Source organism: Euwallacea similis, chromosome 10 (genome assembly GCF_039881205.1).
Source record: "Euwallacea similis isolate ESF13 chromosome 10, ESF131.1, whole genome shotgun sequence".
In the NCBI taxonomy this organism is placed as follows: Eukaryota; Metazoa; Arthropoda; class Insecta; order Coleoptera; family Curculionidae; genus Euwallacea; species Euwallacea similis.
Window position 1 is genome coordinate 2,690,430 of NC_089618.1, and position 27,304 is coordinate 2,717,733.

Genomic DNA, 27,304 nt, shown 5'->3' on the forward strand with positions numbered 1-27,304 from the left:
TATCAACAAATCAACATGATTATTGCGTTGTACATACGTCATGCCACAGATCAGCCGGGATTACTAGAGCTTAATAACAGTGTTGGATCAATTTTTTTCATATGAAAGTCGTATTTACATTTGTTGCGCATCTGGAAAACTCCAGAGACAAATTTCCTCATAAAAATGCCCATAAGCGGTAATCTTACGGCTGCCCTTGGGAAGCAGAAAGGGCAGATTTGCGCTAATTTGGCACGTCAACCTTTAATATGAGATGGGGTGTTTCGTGCAGGTCTCCTCAATTTTCGATAAACGGATGTTCAAAATTCCTGTTAAATGTAATTTAACGGTGGCGAACTTCTAGCTGCAATTTCGGCATAAATTCCTGCGGTAATTAGTCGAAATTTTCATTCTCAAGACGAAAGTTGAGACCAACTTGTCGCACCCGACAAGAATAATTAAATCTGGGTAAATGTCTCAAAGGGAAGATATGCACTTCCTAAATTATTGAAAAGTGAGGTTGAATTAGATTTTCGGTTAGTTAACTCGGCCATGTGCATGTAGTTATAACAAAATGACGTTAGTTACTACTAGAACTTCGTCTTTCTTACGTAGGCTTCAAGTTTGGGTCCAATCTCCCCACGAGTCAATCGAAATTTAAAGACCTTGAGGAGAGATGAGTCTGCAAGAAATGAAAAAATCAAAAAAGCACTCACGTCCTGTTTGAAATTTTCTGGTGTTGAGTATTCACCCCTTCACCCTTGGCGCGAATTCGATCTGGATCGACAGCTGATCACATGCATTTTTATTTGCAAGAAGAGCATTCATGCAATCGTAAGCTGGAAAATTGGAAATGTCACTCTAGATTTGCCTACTGAAACCAAAAGCAAGAGATGAACGCAATTTCTATGCCCTTCAAGATGTTTGAGTTATTTTTTATCAATCTCTCATATTCTATATTGAATTATTTAATAAATAACTTTTCTCTAAAGCGCTAAACTTCCGTTTTGCTTTTTTTAGGTGTCCGGATATTTCCCTGCAAACTTTCAAACAAAGAACTTGTTGAAATTGAAGCGAGCAAAGTCCGACTTTGCGAATATTAGAGATCAAAAAGTTCCAAGTGTTCTGAATAAGAATCGACTCTTGTAGAATCCACTTGGGGGATGGAGGTCCAAGTGGCCTTTTTCTTTGCACTCAATGTTTGTCAGGGATTTGCATAATTTACATTGACTTCACTCTGTGCATAGCAAAATGTCGACTTATCGATAAAACTTTTTTTATCGATAGGTTAATGTCCTTGGCCGACCACGCCTGGACTGTCCCTTTTTCATTCGATTGTAACCTTCTGTAATCGGTGTTATGCATGTTCTCACTTCTACTACAATGGGAAAATGGATTGAAACAGCAAGGTTTCCCCATTATATTAAAATACTGCTTGCCGTATCATTAGCCATGTCGTACTGAGGTTGTGTGGGAGCGAGTCCAATAATCGAATATTCAAAATGAGATATTACTTCGTTTGATTTATAACCGATCTGATTTAGCTGTCACGTAACATCGCCTACAGCAATGATAAATGCAAGTAAACAATGATTGTCTACATTTTCAGCATACATAGATAAACCAGAGCACGTGGTGATGAGCTTCTGGAAAGATCTACACGCGTGTCAAATTGGGAAATCTTCGGTAGATTCCTCTGGAATATGCTTATTTTAAAGCAGATTCTGCTTGAAAGTCCCTGATCGGAGCTTCGTTCGGAAATTCTGAAGCTGCCGAGTTAAGGGTCGAAAAGAGGACAGAATTTTCTGGATTTTTGGACGCTTTTCCAAGTTTATTTCGGTCAATTTATACATCTAAGTTTCTGCTTTAAATGGCTTTGTCAGAGGTTTATTCGGTAATTTAAGATAATGAAGTTATAGACGGCTAAAGAGAGAAAGAGAGAGATGTCCCAATGTTTTATAATTTTTGGTTTATTGGTTTATGGCAGTGTTTAGTTTACCGTAAGCAAGTTTTTTCACGTGTCTCTACGTCGTTTTGTAGTCCCAAGTTTTTATACCAAATTACCTCATCAAGCTTTTAATGGAAAATTTTAAAAAGTCTAATTATGGACGATTTAAACAACAGTTACGTCGTGAGGTTGATTCGCATAATGCCAGCGATATCTCGAAAAACGCTGCAGGCGGACATAAGACAATTCATCGATGAAGTCTTCGATTCGAGTAGAATAATCCATAAGAAATATTCTCCGAATGAAACCGATAATAAGCACCGCAAATAAACTGCGAGCAACGCTGCACACCCTCAAGCCTTAATTTCGTTCGGTTTCCATAGAAAAGATACATCAACGTAAAATGTTTCCACATTCATTTCATAATCCAAAGGAACCTAAAGGGGTCCCTTAGAGTGTTTCTATAATACTGGAAACCGCAAATAACATTAGACTTTGACAAGTGAGTCTGAAGTTCAAGTTTACGTGCATCATGGTTGGATGGAGACCGCGATGGATGCTCAAGCAAAAAAGGCATTTTAACCTGAGCTGGTCAAAAGCCGACTAATTAAAAATCAAACTGGCCTTTTCGCAAATATAAATCCACAGAATTAATATGGAAGAATTTTTGCTGGACTTCCAAACAAAAGATCCCTTGATAATCGTGGTTCTCTTCCAAACTAATACTACACAGTGATCTTTCTATTGGCTCGTGCCCTGCGACTAATCTGAATTAATGACTACTCAAAGACGATTTTCCAGGCCCTCTTAAAGATCTCCTCTCATTAATGTATTTTTCTTTCTGTGTCCAAAAACACCCGATTTCAGCTTTAAAAACACGTATTATCTTTCCACCTCAAAGCTAACTGAGAACAATTTTAACCAACAACCCCAACTACCAACACGAAGCAATTTGATGCTCCAACAATAATAAAAATACAATTTTTACAGATACTGTCTACGGTTAAGTTGATAGATAAAACTTTGCATCTTTTCTATAATTTTCAGCGAGAAACTCCATATTTTTTCGAATGGAGTTTGTTTACGACCCTCTAGCTCCGGGAACTTCCGTCCAATTGTGTCTCGAATATGGGACGAATAGATGATGACGGACGTCAGCTTTCGAGTTATTGCGCCGTTAAAGCACGCTTACTCGGATTCATAATGGAGTTCTTTAACGGCCCTCAATGGACCCGAGTTTCCCAAAAATATGGGACAATTTTTCATTAGAGCTTTTCTGGGAACCCGGCCGGTAAGTCTAAGAAGCGCTTATTTCTACGACCTTTTCCCAACTCCCTTATTTTCCACCTTATTGCGAGACGGGAAAATATCTTCCTCCGGGGACAACAACTCCCCTCGTAAAAATAATACAAAGGACATCGGTTCACGATCATAACGCCCAGCGTTTTAGTGCCCAAACAGGCCGTTTTTGCAATCAAAAACCAATATTAGTAAGTCAAACATAATCCAATTTAGGGCTCCTGAGACGACCCCTTGGATCTGTCAAAGGGCAAGCACGAACGGATCTCCTTAATAGATTACCGGGGCTGAGATTTAGTGTAAATCTCGTTAGATCGTGTTTATTAACACGGCTTGGGGGATGGTTTTGAGCGGTCTGTGTCCATACTGTCCGGTTTTATGCCTCTATAGCAAATAAACCTTCTCATTCGTATGCAGGTTCGGAGAAGTTGAGGTCCTTCTCCCGCTTTTAACCGGGATTGAATTGCAGACAAACGGCCAGGAAAAGAAGTCCCTTTATCTAATCCCGTTTCTCTTCTTTTGGTTTTATTACTCGCTGAAAGGTGCCGCAGATGCTAGAAGCAAAAGGAGCGACGGCAATAATTTTCAGATTTAATTTAATCAAAAATGCAAATGACTCAGTATTATTTATCTGTTGGGTGTAGCTAGCAAAGCCGGCCGTGATGAGTTACGAGTCACTTAGTTATAAAGGTACCGCAGTCTCTCGTATCTAATAATGATTTTTAAGAAAATTATCTAAACTCCAAGAGTTGCACTGAGTTTATATTGATAAATCCTTAATAAGGACGTTACTGTACTTATCAGAGATACCAGTTTTATTAAGCTTTCCAAATTTTCTAAATTTATAGAGAATGAGTTCAGAGGTTTCGAAACTTATGAGGGACGAGTTCTATTGGTTTATAAGTTTTCTAATATGATAGAGAATAAATACGACATTTCTGAATCAATAGTTAAGAGTCAAGTGTCCTGAACTTCCTGGATTTTAAGTCTCTTTAACACGAAAGTGACTGAGGACAAACCTCATGAGAGATACGACAATTTTATAGTATTTTAATTTTTATAAACTCGCAGAGGCTGCGTTACCAAATTTCTAAACTCATGAAATTTGACTTGCACTGACCTTTCTAAATCTGATAACTGTGTTGATAAGGAATTGAATCTCGAGACGGATCAACTGTATCGTGTTTTTAAACTCGTAAAGCAACGAATTGGATTGAGCTTGCCACATTTTCTATCTTTAATGAGGCGTGCGGCAAAGTAGCTAAACAAATATTTTTTAAACCTCTCCTTAGGAAAGTACAGGGCGTTTCGTTCGAAAAAATAGCAATATGCAGAAAACCGCTAGAGATGGATGGAGAGCTATGTATATATTGATAACTGCTTTTTTGAGAACAGGAGATTTTAGAGTCAAAATAAAATACAGGTCGTTTCATTAAGAGCGATAACTAAATTTTGAACTTAACGTGTGTAAACTTAGAAATACCTAAAAAATCGCTAGAGATCGAAACGAAGACTAGGAGTGAAAAATTGTAGAAGCAGCAACTTTCTTTTATTAAAATAAGAAATTTTGTAAGGAATCAAATAATTTTTATAGAAATAGAAGGGCACATTTACCTAGAAATCTTACTATTCTGAGCATTGACAAGATCACCTTATTATGTCTCAAGTTTCATTTTGAGCCCTGAAACCAAATTTTCGGGCCCTTCTATTTTCCTTCAAATTTAATTAAGCTTACATGGTACCACCCCCTTAAAGCGCCGGAATACTAATGCCAATAGTAACTTGTTTCTCCGCCGAGATGCGGGCCGTTATAATTTGCTTGAGCCGATTAGCCTGCTTAAGTCCTCAAATTTACCCGTATCAAGAGGGTGAAATCACTGCCTTTCCAGAATGTCAGCTATGTCCATTTCCTTTACGTTAACAAGTAACTCTGCAGATAAAGGCACTTGAGGCTAATTGGAAACAAATATATCTTATCACACCTTGCAAAGGTGATTAGATCCTGTTGTACCGAGTCTGACGAAAACCCTGGCGTTTACGTAGGTCCGTAGAAGGCACTTTATTTCTATATTTGACAACAATTTTTACACAAGACTGCCTCGCATCTTTCTTATTAAGCTTCCACAAATCTCTCCATGAAATCTTTTAAACTCTCCAGACCTTTCAGAGACAAATTTCTTACCCTTACCCGGTATCCTTTCCATTCTCACCTACTTGAGACCAAACGAAGCGCATTCAGTCTTCAGTCGCACTTTCTCTGGGGTGATGCATGCCAAAAATGCCCCGTAGATATCTCCAAGTTACACAACACCACCAGAATGATACCAACCACTGCAAACATAACAGGAGAGGGTACTACGCCAGTGACGAAAAGTTCTTCTGGGTACTCATATCCTTGTTCTTGGTAGTACCCATAATCATCTTGCTGTTGAAGATACGACGCAAACGTAAGTTGGGTGATAGCGTTCATTGAAATCTCTGTTTTTTGTTCAGTTTCAGGGCGTTGCAAATCTCACCAAGAAAGGAGATGTAGGCGCGATATCATGGGAACTCCTCTAGGTATGAGATATAATTATCACGTCGCATTCTTAAGATGTGGGTTCTAGAGTTGCGCCTCAGCGATTCTGCAAGCGTCTACACCATCACGAAGCAGGACTATGTGAATCTCGCCCCACCCAGGTATTCAGTTATATCACAGAATCCGGTGCCTACCACCTATGAAATACCACCCCCTTATTCGCCTGTCCCTGGGTGATAAAGCAGATACCGGGATAAGTGAATGCAGCTCAAAGTGTTTGTTCCTTTCTATAGTTAAGTCTAGGGATTAAAGAAGTTTTACTGGTCATAGAATTATTGCTGGCTGCTTGTTGCTACCTTCTAGTAAGAATATACCAAATTTTCATAGATCTCTTTAACAGATGGAAGAGGATAAGTGAGGATTATTTCTACGATTCTTTGGGTTACGAAGGGATTGATGCTGAAGGGCTTGAAAATATGCTCTTGCTCTCTGCATTGGATATGTAAAGTGATTATTTTCAAAGATACGTCGAATTATCATGTTCCATCCTCCAGGTCGTTGCGTTATTACGAAACAGTTTTTGCACTTTATGAAGGCTAAAGGTTTTTTAATCATATGCCGAATATGAAAATATACCTTACACGCTCTGATAAATTTGAGACCTTTTCAGTGGCATAACCACCAGTGATTATTTTCAAGGATATGCCAAGTTTTCAAGATTTGTTTTAAGTTTTGTTTAAGAGTCGATCGGTTTCTATACACAATGGTACCAGTATAACCCATTGCAAAGGTCTTTAAAAAGATACTGAATATGCATAAAAATAAAATTATGTCGAATGTGAAAATATATCGTCTATAGGGTTATTATCGAGTGACCTTCCAGTCTATGTTAATTTCTCCTCAGCAATCCAATGAAATTGGCCATTTAAATATCACTAACACCTGCTACGGGAAGTCAGGTTTTCGCTTCGTTCCAAAGCCCCCAAAAATCATCTTGAGGCTTACAAGTGTCGAGTTTTCAGAGCAGAACCAACCGCCCCAGGTTTGCAATAAATCAAAAGGGAATTTAATTTGTGGCTATAACGTGTGTCAAAATATTTCGCGCCAACGGGAGCGATCCACCTCCGCAAATGTTTCGCATTAATGATTGATTTTACAAAACTGCATTGTTGTGACTATCAAATTGTGTATATTTAAAGGGGAGAAAGCCACGTGCGACAACCAGCTGTTGGAAATTCAGTGCCTGTATTTTTAAAATTCCCTTAAACGTAAATTGAAGTTCGTCTGCGGAAACGGGAACAAATCGGAAAAGGGTAATTTCCGTCTATTAATAAAAGGTTTTAATACATATTTTTCTGTCCAGTACAGAACGATCCAATCAGCCATTTACTAATACGGCGGTTGTAGGTTGCAGCATACATTTTATTAATTGAAAAAGCAATTAATTCTACTACATTACATTTTAGGCAAATGGCTTCCTCCTGGTGAACCTGTAGAGTAGATCATAGCCCCATTTGGGCTGGTCCCTGGGTACCATATGGCCAGCATCTCGGACCATTAGCTCCACCAAATTGCCCCCTGTCCTCACATAGCCGGCAACTTCATCGTTCACGTTCCAGATCTCCCTGGTGGAGTTGAAGAACTCGTCCGCACCAGTGAAATTCAAAGTCTTCAGATAATCGAGAACCATGGGATAGCCGCAGATGATGTCTACTTGACCAGTATAAACCAGCACTGGGTAGTTTTCTAACAGTTCTTCAACCCATGAAACGATAGTCTTAGGAATGTCCTCCCCAAGGGCTTCCCCAGCCCCTTTATCCCCATAGAGGGTGGAGCCCACATGGATGGCGGCTCGGTACTCTGTAGTGGTTAGCAATTCAGCCCATTCATCCGAGTCATTATAGTTTTCAATATAGTTGTAGATGTTGATCTTGGATACCTCATCAACGAGGGAGTAGATAGTGTTGATGTGCTCCTGCGCCTCGCTCCATTGGGCTGCAGAAGGAAAAGGGTGGAAAGATAAAAATACAGCAACAAATCTTTATTAAGCATGTGGTTATAAGGAAAAGGCTGGTTTCTGGTGAATCTACAGAGAAAATCATAGTCTTATTTAGACTCGTTCCTAGGAACCATATGACCAGCATTTCTAACCAGCAGCTCAATTAATTCCCCCTAATCGCGATAAATCTTGCCAATTCCTCAGTTACCATCCAAGCCTTCCTTAGGGATTCTTTTTAATGCTGGGTTCACATGCCTTATCCTGTTCATGTCTTCAGTGCTCAGTAAATCGACCCACATATCTGGGTCATTGTATTTCTCAAAGTAGTCGTAAACATTGACCAAAGTGTTGTGCAGAATCAAATCCATTTGATCTCTAGACTGCACATTTGCAGTCTCCTAATCACCGGCCAGAAGTTGCCACCTTTATCCTGAAAAGCAAAAATCTTCACTTACCCTCCTCAATAGCTGCAATAGCCAAATCCCTTTGTTCATCAATTTGGGCTTTGATCGCAGCACTGATTAATCCAGTGTTGTACAAGAACGGGCCATAATCCACCTGGTGTTCTGGATCAGTCCAACCGTCCCCAATAAGAATTCCTGTTATATTAACAGTAATCATCTAAACTAATTTTTAAAATCTAAGCTTACCCTGAAGGTTCAGTTTAAGGTCAGCCTCAGGATTTTTCTTGAAAATCGTGTATCCAATGGCAGGAAGATACTTCCCAGCATAAGACTCCCCACTAATGTAAAAGGGGTTCTTTTGCAGATCTGGGAACAGTTGGAAGAATTGTGTTAACGCAGAGTACATGTCATCTCCCACTTTCGTCTCATTTCTAGCCAGACCTCCGTTGGTGAAGCTGAAACCAGTTCCTGCAGGTTGGTCGATAAAGATCACCTTAAGGAATTAAATTATCTTGCTGGTCTTGAAAAACCTATATCGAATCTTACTGAATGGTTCAAGTGCCAAGAATATTCCCTGAAGCTCACAGAACTATCCTCATTGACGATAAAGGGGCCGTTTTCGATGAAGAGACCATTAAGACTGGAGGCACCAGGACCTCCATTGAGCCACAGAACTACCGGGTCCTCGCCAACGTTATCTGGAAAGTTAAGAATGAAACTTAAGGATTTTTTTGGGTTTATGAGTGATAATTGGCTAAAACTAAGATGCCCTTCGATGGGGTTGTCTCAAGCGATACTGGAGTTGTGAGGCAGTAGCCCCTTGGAATACTATTACCTTCACTGTATCCGCTGAAGGTTCAAGTTTGACGTCAACTGCATGATCCTGTTTCTTTTTCTTGCTAAAATATCAAAATTAACTATTCCGGATGTAAATGCTTAAATTTCGATACAATAATCTATGCACATGCCACTTCAGGTCCATTAAATTTAAAAGAATGTCAGAGGTTTAAATTGCTTGCTGTAGCCCTCCACTTCAGGTGAGTTCATTATCTCTAGATATTTAACTTCCTGTGAGAAAATGTGTACAAAATCTGTGCGAGGATCTATAGCCTGAACGTAAATTTGATATACTATAAAAATAATCCCTAGTAAGACAAACAATTTTCAATTAATTCGATCCAGAGAGTCTAGTACAAGACATATTTTCCTGCAGTTGCAGCTTAAATTTAAAATTTCCCTTCCAAGGCTGTAAGTATCACAGTACTCACCAGCTGAAGGGAAGAACCAGAACCAAATATTAGAGTCATACACGGCATCTACGGTGAAATACCCAGCATAACTCTCAATGTTCCCGAAACTGGAATGTTCCACCTTGGCCGCCTTTTGCGCCTCCTCAATCTTGCCCTCCTCAAGATAAGGGGTGAGAATCAGAGGTTCCCCTACATCGTCACCTACAGGAGCACTCAGAAGTCTTCCGGTGTCTTTATACAGGTTTCTGAAAAACTTGGCATCGGCTTGAGAGACCAGAAAGAGGGCTGTTAAGAGCACAAACAGCCTCATGGTCTTTTGTTGAAAAGAAGGTACTTTCTCGGCGACTGCATTAATTAATAAAATTGAAGTGACTACTTTTAAGCTTGTTGTTATCTTGTATAATTGGTACTTGAAAAGTGCATTGTTCCAGGTACTTATTATCTAACGATAGGGGCAATAACCAGACGCTGTTGATGTCGATAAGAAAATTGAAGAGAGGATTATAGGGCAATTTACGCGTTCGAGGTTAAGAAAGAGACAACTGGGAAGTTTTTCTGAAATATGTCCTTATTAAATAGGAGACATTAACCGAACATTCTTTACTCATGCTCTTTCTGGGCTATGAGAGCTATAAATCTTGGCTCGGTGAACCACAAGTGGCCAGCTGAATTAATATTGCCTTATCAAATAGGGAGTGAGGTGTTTGGAGCCATTTGAATGGCAGTAATGGCTGTGAATAGATTTATTTCTTTTGTTTACTTATGCGGCGCTTCAAAGATTGTTAGGAAACAAAAACACACTTAAAAATCGTTGATAAGAATATATTATAATACAAAATACTGCGCAATCTACCTAAAAAACGTACAAGTCTGCGTTTGTATAGACGCGCATGGATTCAGACTAGACGAGAAGAAAAAAGGGCAAATTTAAACACACTTAAGACTATAACGGAAGGGTTTCGGTCTACGCATACATAAATAATCACTATAGGTAAAGGTACAATCACAAATATGTTGTATATTAGGATAGTATTGTATATATACAGGGCGGTTCTTCGTGTCCACCCTGTATGTGTCTAAAAACTATAGGTCGGTATAAAGGGGTATCTAAAAAGTTATATATACAAATCATCCATACATGACCAGAATTGAACATTACACGATTGCAAAGCGATCAAACTTTCTAAAACAACTACAAAATGCATTATGTAAATACGTGTAAAATTGTAAAGCCTTTTTCGAAAAGATATATGTTTTTGTTGCTATGCAATTTGGGGGCGGTTTATGCCAGGCAGGGCAGCCGCGGGTGGTCAACAAAAATCTCGTATACTATAACGTATTGTGTTTTTATCACAACTACAGCTCCTAACCCAGTGGGTGATTCATGTATATTTTCTGCACATTTGCTGATGTTTTTAACATACTAGCGCCTATACATCCCAAAATATGGTTACTGTTTTAGACTTTATTTTAAGATATTTCGATGCATTTAGAGTCTTCTCATTTTCAGTTTAATTCACCTAAAGAAGATTACGTAAGGGTTCAAGTTTTGCCGACAGAATCGTTGAAGTAATGACCGCTCTACAGTTAAGTTAAAATTTTTTGACTACTTAGGCAAGCCCAAAGCTATGAACAATAGAGGTATTTTATTGGGACAATACAAAATTGTTACGGCGGGTTTCAATTTTAAAGAACTTGCTGTAGTCCATCTACAATGAAAGTGCAAGGCTATTAACTGACAATCTAATGGGCATGAACGTTTCTGCTACAGCCAGGATGAAATAATCCCAATGATTAGCATTGAAATGCGATTTTTTACAGACCTACAGCTACAGAGAAACTTCTCTCAAAAAAATAGAATGAAAATCTTTGACACGTGGCGAACGTACCTTTCTACAGCAACATAGAGACGTAACAGGATATTTTTAAGGGCCCATAAAAAACTAGCATCTTTTCGAGATTTTAGAGAACACTATAGACAAAAGACTATTTAGAAAAGTCTGTAGGGGGTTTGAAACACACGTAACTGGCTTATTTGAGGAAAATTATCTAGAAATCAATGAAGACCCAAGAGGACGGGGTATGGCCCAGAATTAAGGTGGGAAAAGCAAATTAATTTCAAGCTGCAGACTGTATAGCATATCCTAAAAACCTCCATAACGACATCAAGTTTTTAGCTCTAATTCATAGCTGTAGCAAAGTTCAAAATGTCAGACTATATTTGAAGCTGTAGAAGAGACACCATACGTTAAATAGCAGGCCTACTTTCCCCCTTCTTAGGCTGTAGTCAATAATACTATTTCTTCCATCATTAATTAAAACACAATCATGGCTTTCTCTTTAAACATGACCATCCTATATAATGAAATACCAACCCCTCGCAATAATTGACCACTGGTCACCTGCAATACGCGAACCTCCAGGCAGTGTGGAAATTTGGAAAGGCGCATTAATTAGTACGTAAATCAGTCAAACTGTCGTCGTTGAACCCTGTATGTGCACATTACGTTGAAACCAATCTCACAATAGCTAAAGCCCCGCCGCCGGGGAAAAAACTGCCCAATTAACTACCTCCTGCCGATCTTTTGTGACCCGTTCAAGTCCTGTAGGTAGCAGTACAGAATACCCGCTTGCGCCATCACGTCCACTGTGCCGGTGGCTAAACTCTCACGTGATTTTTGGCCATCCTTTTTGGTGTTGTCCACCCTGGACGTGGCTGGACGCAGCAGCGTGGGCCCGAACACCGTTGCCAGGTTGTGCAGGGACATTTTGTTGTCGTCCTCATACGCGTGCACCCTATTTCCAAAAAATTTGAATCCCTCTTCTACCAATTAAAGAAAACTCACCTCATTAGATGCTCCAAAATATACTTAATGCTTTCTTTATTGGGCACAGGTAACTTGTCGAAGCACTCTTTGAGCAGCTCTGTGCGCCTCTTAAGGTTGCCATTGCTCTGATTGAAAGCTTCGAGCAGCTGCGGATACAGGAGGTCTGTGAATAAAGCCTCAGGCAGCTCTCGCAGATAGAGTTTCAGTATACCAGTGACGGAATGAACGTCGACTTCTTTGAGTAACTGCTCCGCCTCGTAAGAATCTACGAATTTACCGTGATTTAAGGAATTAATATAAGTGTAATACTCACTAGTTTCGAAGGATTTTTTCAGTTTTGTGATGTCAGTTTGCGAGCCGGACACCCTGTAGACGCCCACCTCGTACATGCCCCTGCGTTCAACTTCGCGGATACATGCGGTGATGATAAATGGAATGTTTCGTTTCTGTCTCCTAAAACCAGAAACTTGAACTCACCAATCTGAGGGTGAAAGACCCTCAACTTACTTGCAAACCACTTGGATTTTCTCTCCGAACAGAGGCCCCACTTTGCCCGCGGGCACTCTACGAAGACTGACCTCGCAAGGCACGTAGCGCAGCCCCATTCTCAAACTGCAACCGCCAATCTATTAGATAGCATTACCGCTTCAAATAAGTAAAAACTATAGACGTGAAATAATCATACAGTGTATTGCCTATCGACGATTTGCTGTTCGTTAAGCCACTTGCGGCTTAATTTTATGGTGTGCTTGCCGAAAAGCGCATCCTGCGGAGTCCCTTCTCGATACACCAAAATGCGTAAATTCTCGCAACCCTCCAAATCGATCACGAAGTTCTCGTTCCAGTGCGGGTTTTGCGTGTTTTTCGCTGTTTTGGTCTTGGCTTTTTGGAAAAAGTGCCCGTAGAAGTCCACTTCCACGCAGACATACATATCTGACGAATGATAAGAAAGTCGATAAGATGATATGGGAAATGGATTGCATAGAACTAACGATAGAAACACAAGCTTGAACTGACGCAAAAAAGCACTTTTATGACTAAATTTCAATATGATTTAGGGGACGAAGACATTAGATATACATATATATGTATAGTAGTGGCAGTTTTGTGCCTCCTTCCATTCAGAAGGTCTCCCAAAGAGGAAGGAATTTGCTCTGAACAGTCCTCAGAAATGATTATATCGGATTTTTAACCGTAACACGTAACTAACAATACACGTATCTGGAAGAAATTTTCAAGGTCTTTAACTCTCAAACTTTCCCTAATTCTCACATAAGCTGACTGAATGAGATGAAAATGGTTGTGAAACCTCTACAGATACCTCAAAATATGTAAAATGAAAGATTGAGGTCATGGAAATTGCATGAAAATACTCATAAAAATAACCCCCAAAAAAATTAACCATACGACCGCTGCAATGCTGACGTGTCCGAATAAACATCCTAGGCGGTCGGGGAAAACTTTAATATGAGAGCCGCATCGCTGCTGCGATTGGCTGTTGGTGACGACTCCAGTTCAGCTTAGTAGACAAAGAGCGCGCTACTACTTACCAAGCCGGTTCGAATTTTCGAGGTTTTTCGTGAAAAATTCCCTTCGAAATGAGGAATTCCAATGTAACGTGTGCGGGAATGTCTAGAGTATTACTAAGGATAGTTTAATGAGGTTTAAAGGTAAGTTTTTCGCTAAAAACTGAGCAGGCTTTGGGAGTTTATTGCTTGGTAAAAGACTGCATGTCTCTGTCGTTATCAGAGAAAATGTTTTCAAAAATATCCAACTACAGGTTAATTTGATACTAATATCATTGGTCATTTGAGGCAAGATCATAAATTTAAATACGTTTGAGTCCAATATAACCATGAAAACAAATACGATGTGTCATTTGCGGAAAAAAAACTCGCAGATAACAATGCTACTAGCGCCATTTTGATTTAGTTGAAAAACGGCGCGATGCTTCCCAGAAGCTGCTTTGAGTTTCAGTGATTTTTCGTGAAAAATCCCCTTCCGGAAGGTGGAAATCGGTTGTAAAGTGTTCGAAAGTGTTTAGTGCGTAACCAGAGACAGTTCAATAAGGTGTAAAGACGTTTTTCTCGCGGAAAAGTGGGGGGCTTTGGAGAGGTTATCATTCGGTAAGTGATTGCATGCGTATGATACTTTGGAAGAAAATTTCTTCAACATATCTCGCAACCAGTTGATTTTTGTGCCAATTTACTAGAGGACTGCGCAGAGCAAATTTATAAGTTTAAGAATATTTCTGTAAAGCCTAATAATCGAAACTAGTCGTTGCCATTTTTGACAAAAAAACATCGCAGGTTGCGCGAAATATGCTAAATAATGGAGATGGCGTGCGTTGACCTGTAGGCGCCAATTTAGCTATCAAGTCAAAGTGAGCTTTGCTTCCCAGAAAATACTTTTAATATGTATGATTTCCTGAAAAGCCCCCTTTGAAGGGGCGTAAGTCTGTTATAAAGTGTACATTAGTGTTTAGTGCGTAATTAGGCACAGTTTAATGAGACTCAAAGGTGATTTTTTACACTAGAAATTGAGTAGGTTTTGGAGAGGTTATCGTTCGGTAAGTGATGTCTCTGAGAAAATTGCTTCAACCCCTTCCCACCATCATTTGATTTTCATGTTAATTTACTAGAAAACATTGATAACCTGTGCTGCTTAAGGCAAAATTATATATTTAAGCATCAGTTTATAAAATTTAATCATAGAAATTGATGTGTTGCTCGTTTTAACCATATAAAATGTCTTTCGTAGCATTTCACGGGCCATTTGTTTCTCAATATAAGAACCTCGTGTTCAATTTAGGAACGCTTTTATCTCTTGCATCTTTTCCGTGTCACCGTTTTCTAGGTAATGAAGCTAATACCAAATGCCTTAGAAATTTCACAATTTAATACTCTAATAAACTCGAAATGAACAAACACGGATTTGTTTTGACTCAATTCAGACTTTCTCATGAACTCACCACATGAAAACTCCAATCCGCTCATGTCGTAAACGTACAAATGCAAATCACCCACCAGCAGACTCTCGTCCTTCCCACTTCGAAGCAAATAAGATCCCATGTTGGTCTTCAGATATTGTCTGCAGGCAGTGATCCACGTCTGCAGCTCAAACATGCTAAAGTGCGCCACCTGATTAGGGTGTTTACCTTCTGTAGTCTGAAATAAAATAATTTTTTGTGATTTCATCTTTACATGATAATGCCGGACGAAATACCTGCAGCGTATTAATCGCCTCAACCCATTGAGTGCATTCGAAATCGCTGGATAAAAAGAACGTGTATGTGCGTCCAGCATTGCGATGCTTAATTCTGAACACTAAATTGGGCGACACCAGTACCAGCTGGCTCTCTAGCTCGATCAGTCTTTTTCGAAATTTGTCCGAGCTGCTCGACTTTTGTCGGTGCTGTAAACCGCGGTTTAAAAGCTTTCACTGAAAAAATATTGAACACCAATACCTTCTCCTCATTCAGCTTTTCTTCCTGCCTCAATTGGTCCCTCACATTGCTTGCTTGCGACTTAAGGGACACAATATTCGACTGGGAGATTTCGTGTAAGTTCGCGGTACGCTCCTCCAGAATAACAACGTCCTCTACAGGAATGAACCATTTTAATTCAAAAGTGTACTTTTCGTTACGGCCCGAAGACTGCAATTTTTATATTTTTTCACATCCACAAGAATTAGTCTCAACCACAATACCTTGTATTTAGCGCACGCGATTACATCATTAAACAAAAAAAGATGCCTCAATTTCCGATGATTATCGACGTATTCGACGATAAAAGAGTTCTTGACCAAACGTCTTTGAGCCCTATCAGTCGACGGAAACATGGATTTCGTCTGGATCATGTTAAACTGATCCAGAAAGTTTTGAGTAAGTTTCAAAGCCTCTGATAGGCTGTGAAAGTCAGGGTTGTTCTGATTGACATGCCTTAGCAAGTCATGCAACACCAGAGCATTTTGTTGTACCCTAAAATCCCACTCTCAACCCACAAAATCAACTCTTAAACCGTATTATACCTCGCCACTGGTTTATGCAAAAGCTCCTCCAAACTAATGCCTTGTTCAGATAAGGGTTTGCAAATAATATTTTTAGCAATTTGGCCAAATTGTGAGTTATTAGCACTGCATTTTCGGACCATGTCTAAAGCCAAGCCGTAGTTACTCAAAAACGCCCCATAAAGAGTCAGATTTGTAGCCTAGGAAAACCGCATAATTGAAAATATCTCCTATTTTTATGTCAAATACCATTAATTTAAAGGTGTCTCCAATTCGAGTTTCCCACTTCAAAGAGTGCTTTTTAAGCTCCTCCAGAAAATTTGAATGCAAGCGGTGCAGCTCCGGTATTTTGTAGAAAATCGTGCTAAACTCTGTCTCGTTTATTATCGGTTGCGAGGTACCGATAGTTGATTGAATACCCTTCATATACTGAGAAAGGAAGTGTGTTAATGCAGTTTAAATTTATTATGACAAACGCACCTTTAAGAGAACATTTAGCCACTCAACATAATGAGTTTCACTGTCTATAATATTGCGCACAATACTGCGATACATCTTATCCGTGTCTCCATCCTGCAACCACATTATGATTCTCAATAGAAATTTCACAAAAAATCCCAAAACTCACGTGACTAAACTTCCTTCTGGTATTAGGGGTCGAAGACTCTAAAGAACTAGAACTAGCATAGGAACTGGCGTCGTTAGTAGGCCTTCTCAACACTGGAACCTCCTCCTGTTCATCCTCACTGCTACTGTGATCCTCATCCCCCTTTTTCGAAGACCTTCAATATCAACTTCTTTACAATAATATTCTCACAAACTAAAATTACAAACCCCTTACCCAATAAAATACTCAATATTGACATAATTGGATGTGCCAGGGCTTTGTGGCTCAACTGATTGTTGCGTTTTCAAGTCAAGTGGTAAAGTACTGGCAGAACCAAAGACATTTTCAGTACTGGAATGATCACTTCTTGTCAAGTCCTCCTCAGGAGCCACCATATCATAATAGGGCTCTTCTAAGTTGTTTAAAATTTCTGAACTGGAGGATACAGAGTCACTGTTGCTGCGCTGAGTGTCGAAGTTGTGGTTTTTGAGGGAATCAGGCCGTGTTGGCACTCTGAAATTTGTTGGGTGTAAAGTACAAATTGTATATAAGATGTTTCAACATTCCTTGACCAAATGTCAGAGAGCCCACCATCACCAGCAAAAAAAGAGTCTTGATTAAATGCTCAAAATATAGTATGACAAATTGTATTGGCTGTTTTACATTTATGTCCCACTATTAGAATCCACCGTAAGGAATTATGACAGGTTCTTTTGACAAATTTATGAACCCCAACAATGAACAAAAATTGAATTAAGTACTCAATACTAAAGTTGCAATTTACAAACCCCTTAAAGAGGTATTTGCTCTTACTTGGGGGGACGTTTTGCAATCACAGGGGAGTCAGTTTCCTTTTTGTTCAAGCCATTCACTTCAATAACAGTGACAAAGGAGGTTTCATGCTCCAACTTGGACTCATTGTCAAAATCACAGGACTCTATGGAGGGTTTCCGGAGCTTGGAAATTTCGTTAACACACATGTGTGCAGAAAAAGATTCGTTGGTTGAGTCTTGGGACAGGATTGAAGCATCTGCAGGCAAATCCTGTGAAGATTAGAAAGCATTGTTAAACTGATATGCCTCATTAACTTATGCACAATCATTAGTTAAACAAACAGTGTTCTTTAAGGTGAAACTGAGTTTCTCCTATTTCCGCCCACGAAAAAGCAATATAAATATTTACCTTTGATAAGGCATCCTCCCCACCTATTCCTGAGTCAACACCCAGTGTTTCATCACTTATGGCCTTTTCTTTGGCCAATTTTTGCTTGTGCTGTTCCACATCAGAGAGCAGCCTTTCCAGATACTCCACGTAAAACTGCTCCTTCTCCAGTTCCTCCTTAAGGAGGGCCACTTTTTGCTTGTGTTTGTGGAGGTTTGCCCTGACATCCTCTTCCCAGGCACCTGGAAGCGGGCTGTCCGGAAACCTTTGCAGCCACACCTGTTGGAAATCCCCGAAGACACTCATCTTGTCGCGATGTCGGGCATTCTTTCATTAAACAGGAAATTGTTTTTAAGGGAAATCACTACATATTATAGTTTAATTTGGATAGAAACAACACAAAAGGCTTTCGTTCTAATCAGACAACACAGGACAACAATTTTTATTTTTGAGTGACACCGACACTGACGGGACAGATGTTGATGGCAACTCTACTTACGCAATTCGACAACAGATGTCGTTCGTTTTGGCTGGAATTTAGTTGTGGAACAAGTAAAGTAAAAGTAATTTCATGTTTGTAGAGTTATTCAATTACAGAAGGATTTCTGAATTAATTACGAGTTTTTCAGTAAATCTCTTCTAAATATAGAATAGATCCTTGTTTCGTTTTAAGTAATTTAAAGTAAATTCTTTAGGATTGCAGTGGTAGGATGTAGGGTATGATAATTTGACATGTTGCCATATGTCACTTGTGACGTTTATCGTATTAATTAATAATGGATAGTAGTTTTTACTTACATTTTATTTATTAATTATTTTATATTATAATTATCAAAAAAAGGAATCTTCGTTGAACAATGAATATTCTACCCAAGAAACGGTAAGTTTTTCTTCTGCTTTAATTCAGTTTTCTATTCAACTTAAACATATTCCTTTGTTTTTGATCAATTTACCTGCCTTTAAGTGAATTCTAACGATAATTGACTTCTTTTTACAACACATCATCTTGTATACTTATACAAAACTAATCCAACAAATCTAGCAGCAAATTGATTCGCAAATCCTCAGTTTTTGCCAAAAAATTCTTAATTTGAAGACATTGTTCTGTCTAGTAACAATGTTAAAATTCAAGGTGGCATGTACGGACCAGAGAAAACGTTGCAAGAGTGCGTAGAGACGAGACTAAGGCCAAAGAAGAGGAACAGGCCCTAAAGGAACGAACCCAACTAGCTGTAAGTTCAGTCTCCAGGCTGAAATCTTACTATATTCCTTTCACCCCATAAGGAGCGTGAAGCAAGGAGGCAGTTGCTTCTGCAGAAATCCCGCTCTAAATTCTCAACTCAAGACTTTTTGTCATTGGATGCAAATACTACAAGCACCACCTCCTCTGCAGCTACAACAACCTTGTCAGAGCATGTCAATATATTCAAGGAGCTTGAGGAAGGAGTGGCAGAGTTGAAACAAACCAATAAGGAACATGACAAAGAAGCTAAAGAGGAGAAAGAGAAGTATGAAAAACAGATTGGATATTTAACTTATTTGGGACAGGACACAAATGAGGCTTTAGGAAAAAAGAGTTGGTATGAAGAGGCACCTGTCAGAGACGGGAAAGGAGAGGTAAATTTGAAAAGTAAGAAAAGGGAAGACCCTTTAATGTTGATCAAGATACTTAGTGAGCAGCATGAGAAGGCAAGGGAGAAATGCAAATCCAGTGAGAAATATAAGGAGTATCGAAGTGTTTTAGTTGGTCATAATGAGGGTAAAAAAAGAAAGAGACATGACAATGAGAAGCCTAAAAAGAAGAAACAAAAAAAAAGTGAAAAAAAATCTGAAAGTGAAGATGATGATGATGAAAGGATGAGGCAAGCAGAAAAAAAGAGACAGTTACAGGTGCTTAGGGCTGAAAGACTACAAAGAGAGAGGCAGGAACAATTGAAGACTGAGCAGTTGCTGGCCAAAATTAGTGGCACTGCTAGTGAAAGCAAGAAAGATTTAACTGCCTCAAATAACCGGAAATACAACTCTCAGTTTAACCCAGAATTGGCCAAACAAAATTACTCAAAATATTAGTATTAAAAGATAGTTCGAAATAGTTTTTACTGTAGGAACAAAAACAAAAAATTATTCTGTGCAAAAATAGCTCTAATTCCACTTGATCACAATTAATATTTAGTTAATCAAATACAATAATAATAGCAATTAATTAAGTTACAAAAAATATTCTTTGCTGTTAATAAATATCTAGTAAGCTACACAGAACACTTTTGGCACTTCTCCAGCATTTTACCCTAAAATCAAAGCTCATTAAACTTCCTTAAAACCTCTTCTAACTTGGTCTCCAGCTGCTCCACTTTGTTTTTCAAACTCTTCAAGTCCTGATTACTCTCCTGCTCAACCACGTTTCTTCTACTACGAGCATTCAGTCGGCTAATAGTGTTCAGCTGACCAGTATATCTTTAGTAGAACAAAAATCAGCATTCTTTCAAGATCTCTCCAATGATTTGCTTCAACTTACCGGCAGTCCGAACAGCATTCGCTCCATAACTTGAGGTCAACATGGGGAATTTCCTCACAGCTACGAAGTCCTCCCTGCAACTCCGGCAGTAAGAACACATCTCCAGTAATGCGGGTGATATTATCTCCATTATCGCATAGCACACGAGCCAAAGAGTATTGCTTGATTTGTACGAGTTGCTCGGGCTTGAATACTGACGGATTTTCATACCAGAAACGGTCGCCATCTCGCAGTCGTCGGAATTGTTCTAATAAAAGACACCTGAATAAAGGCCCCACTCGGCCCCCCTGAACGGGGTCCTCTAGGACCCCCCCCACGAATACGTCAATATTAGCCGGATGGCCGTATAGTTTTTTTAGTTTTCCAATTACTTCTGTGTCAGTTATTTGTTGGTATAAATCCGCGAAGTCTGTCACTTTTGGCAGGTTACAGAAATCCCTAAATGCGATATAGCCTGGCAGAGCATGGTCTCTTGATCTAAGATAGAGGAATTAGTTAGTGTCACTTATTGAGGCATGACAAATCACCTATGAATATTCATAGCGGCTAGATCGAGGGCTACTGCATGAGCAGTTTGAAATAACCTCTCGGTAAGATCAGTATTGAGATTTTCTCTGGATAATTTCTTTTTCGCCGGGACTACATACATGCCCCTCAATAAAGGGTCGATTCCACCTTCCTCAACTATTCTCCAAGGCGAAAAGAAGGCGCTGTGCAGGGGTAGATGCCCTTCTCTGATTTCTGAGAAGTTCCAGTCGAGGCTAAAAGGGTTTTTGTATAGTATGTGATTTGAGGGGGTTGAAAATACTGACCGCTGCAAGACAGGGTTGATGAGGGTGTGTCCAAATCTCAATGCTGCAGTGGCAAACACATTGGAAACACTCGGATTCAGCAGAGGGTCGTATTCTTTGTATTCTCCAAGCTGACGCATGCCCTCGGGGCCTACAACGAATTGCAACCACTGCTTGTAGGTGATGTGTTGAATTGCTGCCCCCAAGATTTTACGGGCCTCATAGTAGAGCATGTCGCTATCCCAGTGAGGATTCAAAATCCTTGAATTGATTCGAATTTTACCAAAAATTTTACGTGATGTTATATAAATCAACCTTAGTTCTTTGGCAAGTCTATTGTGTTCCCTCATCCATATAGTGTGCATGGCGGTCAATCCTGATTGCTCATTAGCCCTGATATCCCCTGCCAAGAAGCAGTTAACATCACTCTCCGATAAATTTCTTCTACAGTCCATGCCTTGACCTCCTGCATAAGGCAACAAAGGCTTGCGATCCAAGAATATTGGACCCTCCTTAAGGCGCCCCAAGGGGGCGTCCAAATCCCTTATTTCTCTCGCCAATTCCTCAGAATAACCATAAACCATGGAGCCGTCGATATAAGAAGTGAGTTGGTTGATTTGTTCTCTGTGCTGAACGGTATCGAAGAAGATAGAAGTCATTCCAGAGCCACATATGGCGCTGGTGCGCACGAAGTCTATGCATCTTCTATTGGAGATTCTTGGGTCGTCGTCAGGGACGTCCATAGGGTAGCAAGGCGCGGCGTATGCACACGACTTCTTACAGTCAATTCCATCCCAACTTTCTGAGCTGACGCTGGGCAATGCATGGTCCAAGTCGTGGTCTAGAAACTGGCCCCATTGCATTACCATGTGAGTAATCTCTTCGTCGGGGGTGATGGTTTTGGTGGAAATCAACGCTGTAGATACCTACATACGATAGTTTTTAGTTAAAAAATAATTATTCAGATGGTTTATTTACCTTTCTGGAAGCTGGCTTTCGATATCCATTGTAAAGTCTCTCCTTCTCCCAGCCTATGGGTTTCCCGAAGCCGTCTTCGTAGATGGGTTTAAGTACCCTTCGGAAGGCAGTCAAACTGGAGCCCCAAGTGGGGTGTTGCAGATTGTTGCACCGCCCATCGATGCTGCGATACTTCGAATGAAAACACATGTCAGTGCAGTTTATGGTCTTCCTATGGGCGGTGCAACCTGCAATGTTCTTGTTGTGATTGAAATAAAAGTTTACATAAATGATGTGATAAAGAGTTAAGGCAGAGTATAGGGTGTCCTAAATTCAAGGCCCAGCATTGTGATCTCACAAATCGTAAGTTAATTAAAAGTGAAGCCAGAAAAGAATAAATTCGAAAATCCAAATTTTGTAATGTCATATGAAGAATGTGGCACTCTGGCGTTTAAACCAGTATCGACAATACATTATATCGTAAGAAATACTCTCTTACGATTTGCGATAACAATGATGTGCAGTACCTGACAGACGAGCCACTAAATCAAGCTTTTCTGGTGATAAAATCTCATGGTAATCGAACTCTTTAGTGTTATTCATGCTGAGCCGAATTTTGCCAATGTGCTTTCTTATATTGACCAACGTTCTCTCGTAAACTTCAGCGGCCCTGGCCAGTTCTCGGGCAGGAGCATTTGGGTACCTAATAATTCTAAATAGCTCCGAAGCACTCGGGTTTTTGTTATGCAGAAAATTCTCAATGGTGTTATTTATGGCCTTATCAATCTCCCTGGAGGCTTCGGCAAAGGCAATTTTGATGAATTTATCTCCGGTGTTGGCGATTCCTCCCGTGGGTAGAGTCGGATCTGCCCTTACTGTTACATAGCCAGAGGCCGACACTCTACCATACTCATTGTTGGCCAGGCACTCGTATCTGCCCTGATCCTCTGCAGAAACCTGCAGTCACCATTCGAATAAATAACAGTCACTCAAGAGGATTTTATTAGTTACTTTGTAGATGTACAAATTCCCAGTTAGACCCACTTTGAATCTTCCCGTGCGCTGCATACGTGCCCCATCCTTCTGCCACGTAATCCCCGGATTGGGATCTCCAGAAGCCTTGCAAGGTAACTCTATGGTGCTTCCCACCAAGGCCTCAATATTATAAGGCTTGTACACTAATTTAGGCGGCCGGGAGTCAAATTTTGACACCTTAACTTTGACACTGACCTCACGGGAACCCAACTCATTTCGGGCTTCACAGATGTACAGGCCTGAATCGAGTTCCTCTGAGTTTTTCACTTCCAACAAGCTACGGTCACTGTTGTAGAATACCCGCTCATCGTTAGAAAGAACCTAAAATAAGCTTCATCATTAAATTTCTGGATGTACAGAACTTCAAGTAACCTCCAAGTCATCCTTGAACCATGTAATCACAGGTTGTGGGGTACCGGAAACAACGCATTGAAGTTTTATACTGGCACCGGCGACTATGTCCACACTCTCGGGCTGCACAGTGAAAACTGGAGCTACTTTAATGAGGATATCGGCTTCAGCATAAACTCTTTCATTGTGGTTAGAGGCTTCGCATCTGTAGGTGCCATGATCCGAACCCTCCACGTTCAGTATCCGTAAGGAACCATTAGGAAGGAACTGATGTTTTGCAGATGCAGCCAGTTGTCTTCCGTTATGGGACCATATGATAGTAGGGGCTGGGTACCCTACAGCCCGACATTCTAGCAGTACTTCTTGGGTGCCTGGGGTTACCGATTGAGTGTGGGGGGATGTAGCCAGTCTTAGAGTATCTGATGAGGTTTATTTATTATTTTACTGTTTCAGAGATTGTTTGGTTCTTGATAATGTAGGATCTTGAGGGTGTATAAATAATTCTACAAAACATTTATTATACTCATATCCCACTCAAGAACCAAACAGGTTTAATTTCATTGATTGTGAGTACCATAATAGCCTCTGTCTTCGTTTTGGAAGATAGGATAAACCACCATCCTGGCAGGTCTTGAACGAACCTCTCCCTCAGGGTTCTTAGCTAGACACTCATAGTACCCCCCGTCAGCTTCCTCAGTATTCTGCACCATTAACGTCCCATTTTCCATGAGCTTATATTTCTTATTATCAGGCACCAGCTCTCTATCCTCCTTCATCCACACTATTGAAGGCTCTTCGTCACTCTGCACTGAACACTTAAAGGTGGCAGTACCTCCAATTGTAATCTGGACATCTTCGGGGTTTTCCACAATTTTCGGAGGTTCTAAAAATCCCTATTTATTAAAACAAAAAAAGAAGGAAATGCTTGAAAAGTGATACCGCAATGGAAATGGAAAGGTTCCATGTTGACTATACTCATGCCGTTCATTTCGGTGGGGAGGGCGCAACTCGCAGAGGCTTGCAAAGCAGCATGGTTGTTACTGAGCATGCGCGATAGCCAGGCTATTTTACAATCGCATACCAGCGCGTTGTGGTCAAGACGCAGTCTACGCAGCCTGGGAAGGTTGTGGAAGGCCCCGTGCGGAATTTGTTTGATACGATTGTTGTAGAGATACCTAAAATAGATTATTAAGTAGAGAAATGTTTACTGTATAAAAATAGAGTAAACTTACAAATGGTCTAGAGAAGGAAGGTCTGAGAAGGTAGGCGCCTCGATTTGGTGCAGCTCATTGCCTTGGAGGTACCTACAAGATTGGTGTATATGAGTTTTCATTGCTCATTAGGAATATACGAATAATAACAAATAAGGCAGCATTTTTGTACCTCAAAGTAGGACAAAGTAGGTGTGAAATGTGGGTACCTCGAGTGAATTTAATCAGCAAAACGTGCAGAAATGCAAGTTTTTTTAAATTTAGCGAGAAATTCAAACATTTGTTTGAATCTCTGAAGGCTCATGTGGTCAAAATGCGATAATAAACCATATTCCCACCAGATGTGCAGTGTTTATTGCACTACTTCCCCGACAGCTGCAACTTTTATCACCTACGTTTATTTGTCCGTCGGTCGTGATTTCTTTAAAGCAAACATCACGAGGTATGCGAGATCATGGAAACTAACACAAGACACAAACATACTCACAGCCTCTCGAGTCGTTTCATGTGTCTGAAAGTGCCGTTCTCAATGCTCGAAATCCTGTTCTTGTACAGGTACAAGTTGAGCATGTTGAAGAGGCCCGCGAAAGAGTCATTTTTAAGGGTGGTGAGGAAGTTGTTGTTAAGAAGCAGAGTGGCCATGGCTTGGTTCGTCTTGAAAAGCTTTCTGGGAAAGTCTTTGATTTTATTGAACCTCAAGTCCCTGAAAAAATATGTTCTAAGAATCATATGCGTCATTAGCTCTTATTATATTATTTGTCACGCAATATTGATCTAATAGAATTGGTACTAAGGGCGGGCCCTTCTCACATTTGGGACGCGTGATTGGGTTCCGATAGGTGTGGCGCTGCTGTTTAAGGCTTAATAGGACCATTGTTTAGTGATTGGATTCGTTATGGCCCTCAGTTGAATTTAGTGAAGATAAAGTGCGATGAACGTAGTTTCATGGATTTTTGTTCAGACACGAGATATAAAGCTTGGTTTAATGGGTACTTCGTGAGAACGGGATTAAGTCCGTTTTGGGTTCTTAAGGAGGTTCAATTCTTTGAGGAATTTGATGGGCAGCCGAATTAAAAAAATATTACAAGCAATTCACACAATTTATAGAAAGAGTGAACAGATTTTTATGCATTTAAATATGTGTGCATTTAAAAATTCTTGAAAGTTGCGTTAAACATAAAACATCCGTTAAGAGAGACAAATCCTACTAAATTTTAAGAGCAAAACAGACTTGATCTACCTACAAATTTCAGCGTGTTATTGGTTTTTCAAAAAGCAGTGATGTAAAAGGTTTGCGCTTGATACCATTAGAATATTATCTCAACCTTAAAAAAAAGGCAATTTTTCAGGTCTTTTTTTATACATTTTGAGGGCTACTTTGCCGACTACTATTGAATAAGTCAATAATAATTCTTAAATAATCGGTAAATGCAAATAAACAACAAACAATGAGAAGGGCCGCGTTTCAATGCAATGCCCAACAAAAGGTCAGCATTGACAAGCAAATTGATGTCGTTAATCATCAGAAGTAATTTATTTTCATTTGCCAACTGATTTAGGACTTTCATTGTGATTGAATTCGAACTCAAATAAACAATACAAAAATCCAATCTCGACGATTTACTTATGTGAAAATGTTAAAGTTGGCTTACATCAATTCTTAAAAACATGATGGTTATTGCGTAAACACATTATTTTTAGATACTGAAATGGGCCGAGTGTTATACTTTAAAGATAAAAAAACTAATGCCAGTTTCATAACAACAAATTGTTATAGAGTGTGTTGTTTTTAGAGTTCCCAAATGAGGGAACCAGAGGCGTAGCCCGGCTCTTTATCCCTGGCCGGATGTTACGCTTCGTAAACTCCAAATCGATTAATAGGTAAAGAGCGTCTATAATAGTAATTTATTAATAAGCGAATTAGCTCATTCTTTCCCACTGATACCACCAAAAACTTCGAAAAGACTTACAAAGTGACAGTCCTTTCGGACACTTGAGGAATTTTTTCTAAGTCCAATTTCATGCACCTGACAGTTTTTTTGAAACAGTAACACTCCTTTGGGCACTTCAAAGGGGAATAATTCCTGGTATGGCTTCGCACCCCCGACGCGATACAGCACAGGGAAAGTGCGGCGAGTACCACCGCTACTCGCATGGTGATAGTACCCACCCTAAATTTGCATGTTAATCTCCTACCGAAAACGGGTACTGTCTTCGCACGCGTGTGTGTTCTTAAGGCTTAGAGTCTAGACTCGCATATGCGGTACTGAGGCTGAGGCCAATCTGAGACTGTCCGAACTTGGAAAGTGAAATCGAGTTAAGCGCCGCGGATTGAGAGAAGAGATAGGAAGGAGTAAGGCTTCGACGGTATTTATAGCCGACAGGGGCGTGCGCCTACTTCAAGGCGTGCGGGAAAACTGAGATTTTGTTTGTAGAATCAGTG

General features: G+C 39.9%; 5 protein-coding genes across 5 annotated transcripts; 2 read left to right on the top strand and 3 right to left on the bottom strand.

Annotated features, from left to right (window-relative positions):
* The first annotated feature begins 5,503 nt into the window (after positions 1–5,503).
* Positions 5,504–6,050, top strand: LOC136411847 (uncharacterized). The gene is made up of 3 exons (XM_066394607.1): positions 5,504–5,673; positions 5,720–5,785; positions 5,833–6,050. The coding sequence occupies exons 1-3, from the start codon at positions 5,505–5,507 to the stop codon at positions 5,979–5,981; spliced, it is 384 nt and encodes a 127-aa protein (XP_066250704.1). The 5' UTR covers position 5,504; the 3' UTR covers positions 5,982–6,050.
* A 1,095-nt stretch (positions 6,051–7,145) lies between these two features.
* Positions 7,146–9,754, bottom strand: LOC136411692 (vitellogenic carboxypeptidase-like). The gene is made up of 5 exons (XM_066394349.1): positions 9,416–9,754; positions 8,694–8,845; positions 8,394–8,640; positions 8,199–8,342; positions 7,146–7,739 (listed from the first exon to the last, which is right to left on the bottom strand). Exons 1-5 carry the CDS (start codon positions 9,705–9,707, stop codon positions 7,207–7,209), a joined length of 1,368 nt encoding a protein of 455 aa, XP_066250446.1. The 5' UTR covers positions 9,708–9,754; the 3' UTR covers positions 7,146–7,206.
* A 444-nt stretch (positions 9,755–10,198) lies between these two features.
* LOC136411555 (active breakpoint cluster region-related protein) lies at positions 10,199–18,444 on the bottom strand. Its single transcript, XM_066394165.1, has 16 exons — positions 18,023–18,444; positions 17,654–17,883; positions 17,075–17,353; positions 16,862–17,015; positions 16,714–16,806; positions 16,483–16,662; positions 16,255–16,433; positions 15,934–16,204; positions 15,692–15,880; positions 15,451–15,639; positions 15,197–15,392; positions 12,911–13,158; positions 12,733–12,851; positions 12,539–12,678; positions 12,244–12,490; positions 10,199–12,193 (listed from the first exon to the last, which is right to left on the bottom strand). Exons 1-16 carry the CDS (start codon positions 18,305–18,307, stop codon positions 11,965–11,967), a joined length of 3,228 nt encoding a protein of 1,075 aa, XP_066250262.1. The 5' UTR covers positions 18,308–18,444; the 3' UTR covers positions 10,199–11,964.
* A 318-nt stretch (positions 18,445–18,762) lies between these two features.
* LOC136411862 (leukocyte receptor cluster member 1) lies at positions 18,763–21,638 on the top strand. Its single transcript, XM_066394634.1, has 3 exons — positions 18,763–18,881; positions 19,134–19,233; positions 19,286–21,638. Exons 1-3 carry the CDS (start codon positions 18,859–18,861, stop codon positions 20,069–20,071), a joined length of 909 nt encoding a protein of 302 aa, XP_066250731.1. The 5' UTR covers positions 18,763–18,858; the 3' UTR covers positions 20,072–21,638.
* Positions 20,126–27,159, bottom strand: Pxn (Peroxidasin). Its single transcript, XM_066394633.1, has 14 exons — positions 26,832–27,159; positions 25,349–25,564; positions 24,883–24,954; positions 24,590–24,825; positions 24,225–24,533; positions 23,672–24,069; positions 23,276–23,620; positions 22,792–23,221; positions 22,286–22,512; positions 21,623–22,233; positions 21,329–21,568; positions 21,044–21,277; positions 20,517–20,993; positions 20,126–20,455 (listed from the first exon to the last, which is right to left on the bottom strand). Exons 1-14 carry the CDS (start codon positions 27,014–27,016, stop codon positions 20,296–20,298), a joined length of 4,140 nt encoding a protein of 1,379 aa, XP_066250730.1. The 5' UTR covers positions 27,017–27,159; the 3' UTR covers positions 20,126–20,295.
* Between the last annotated feature and the right edge of the window lie 145 nt (positions 27,160–27,304).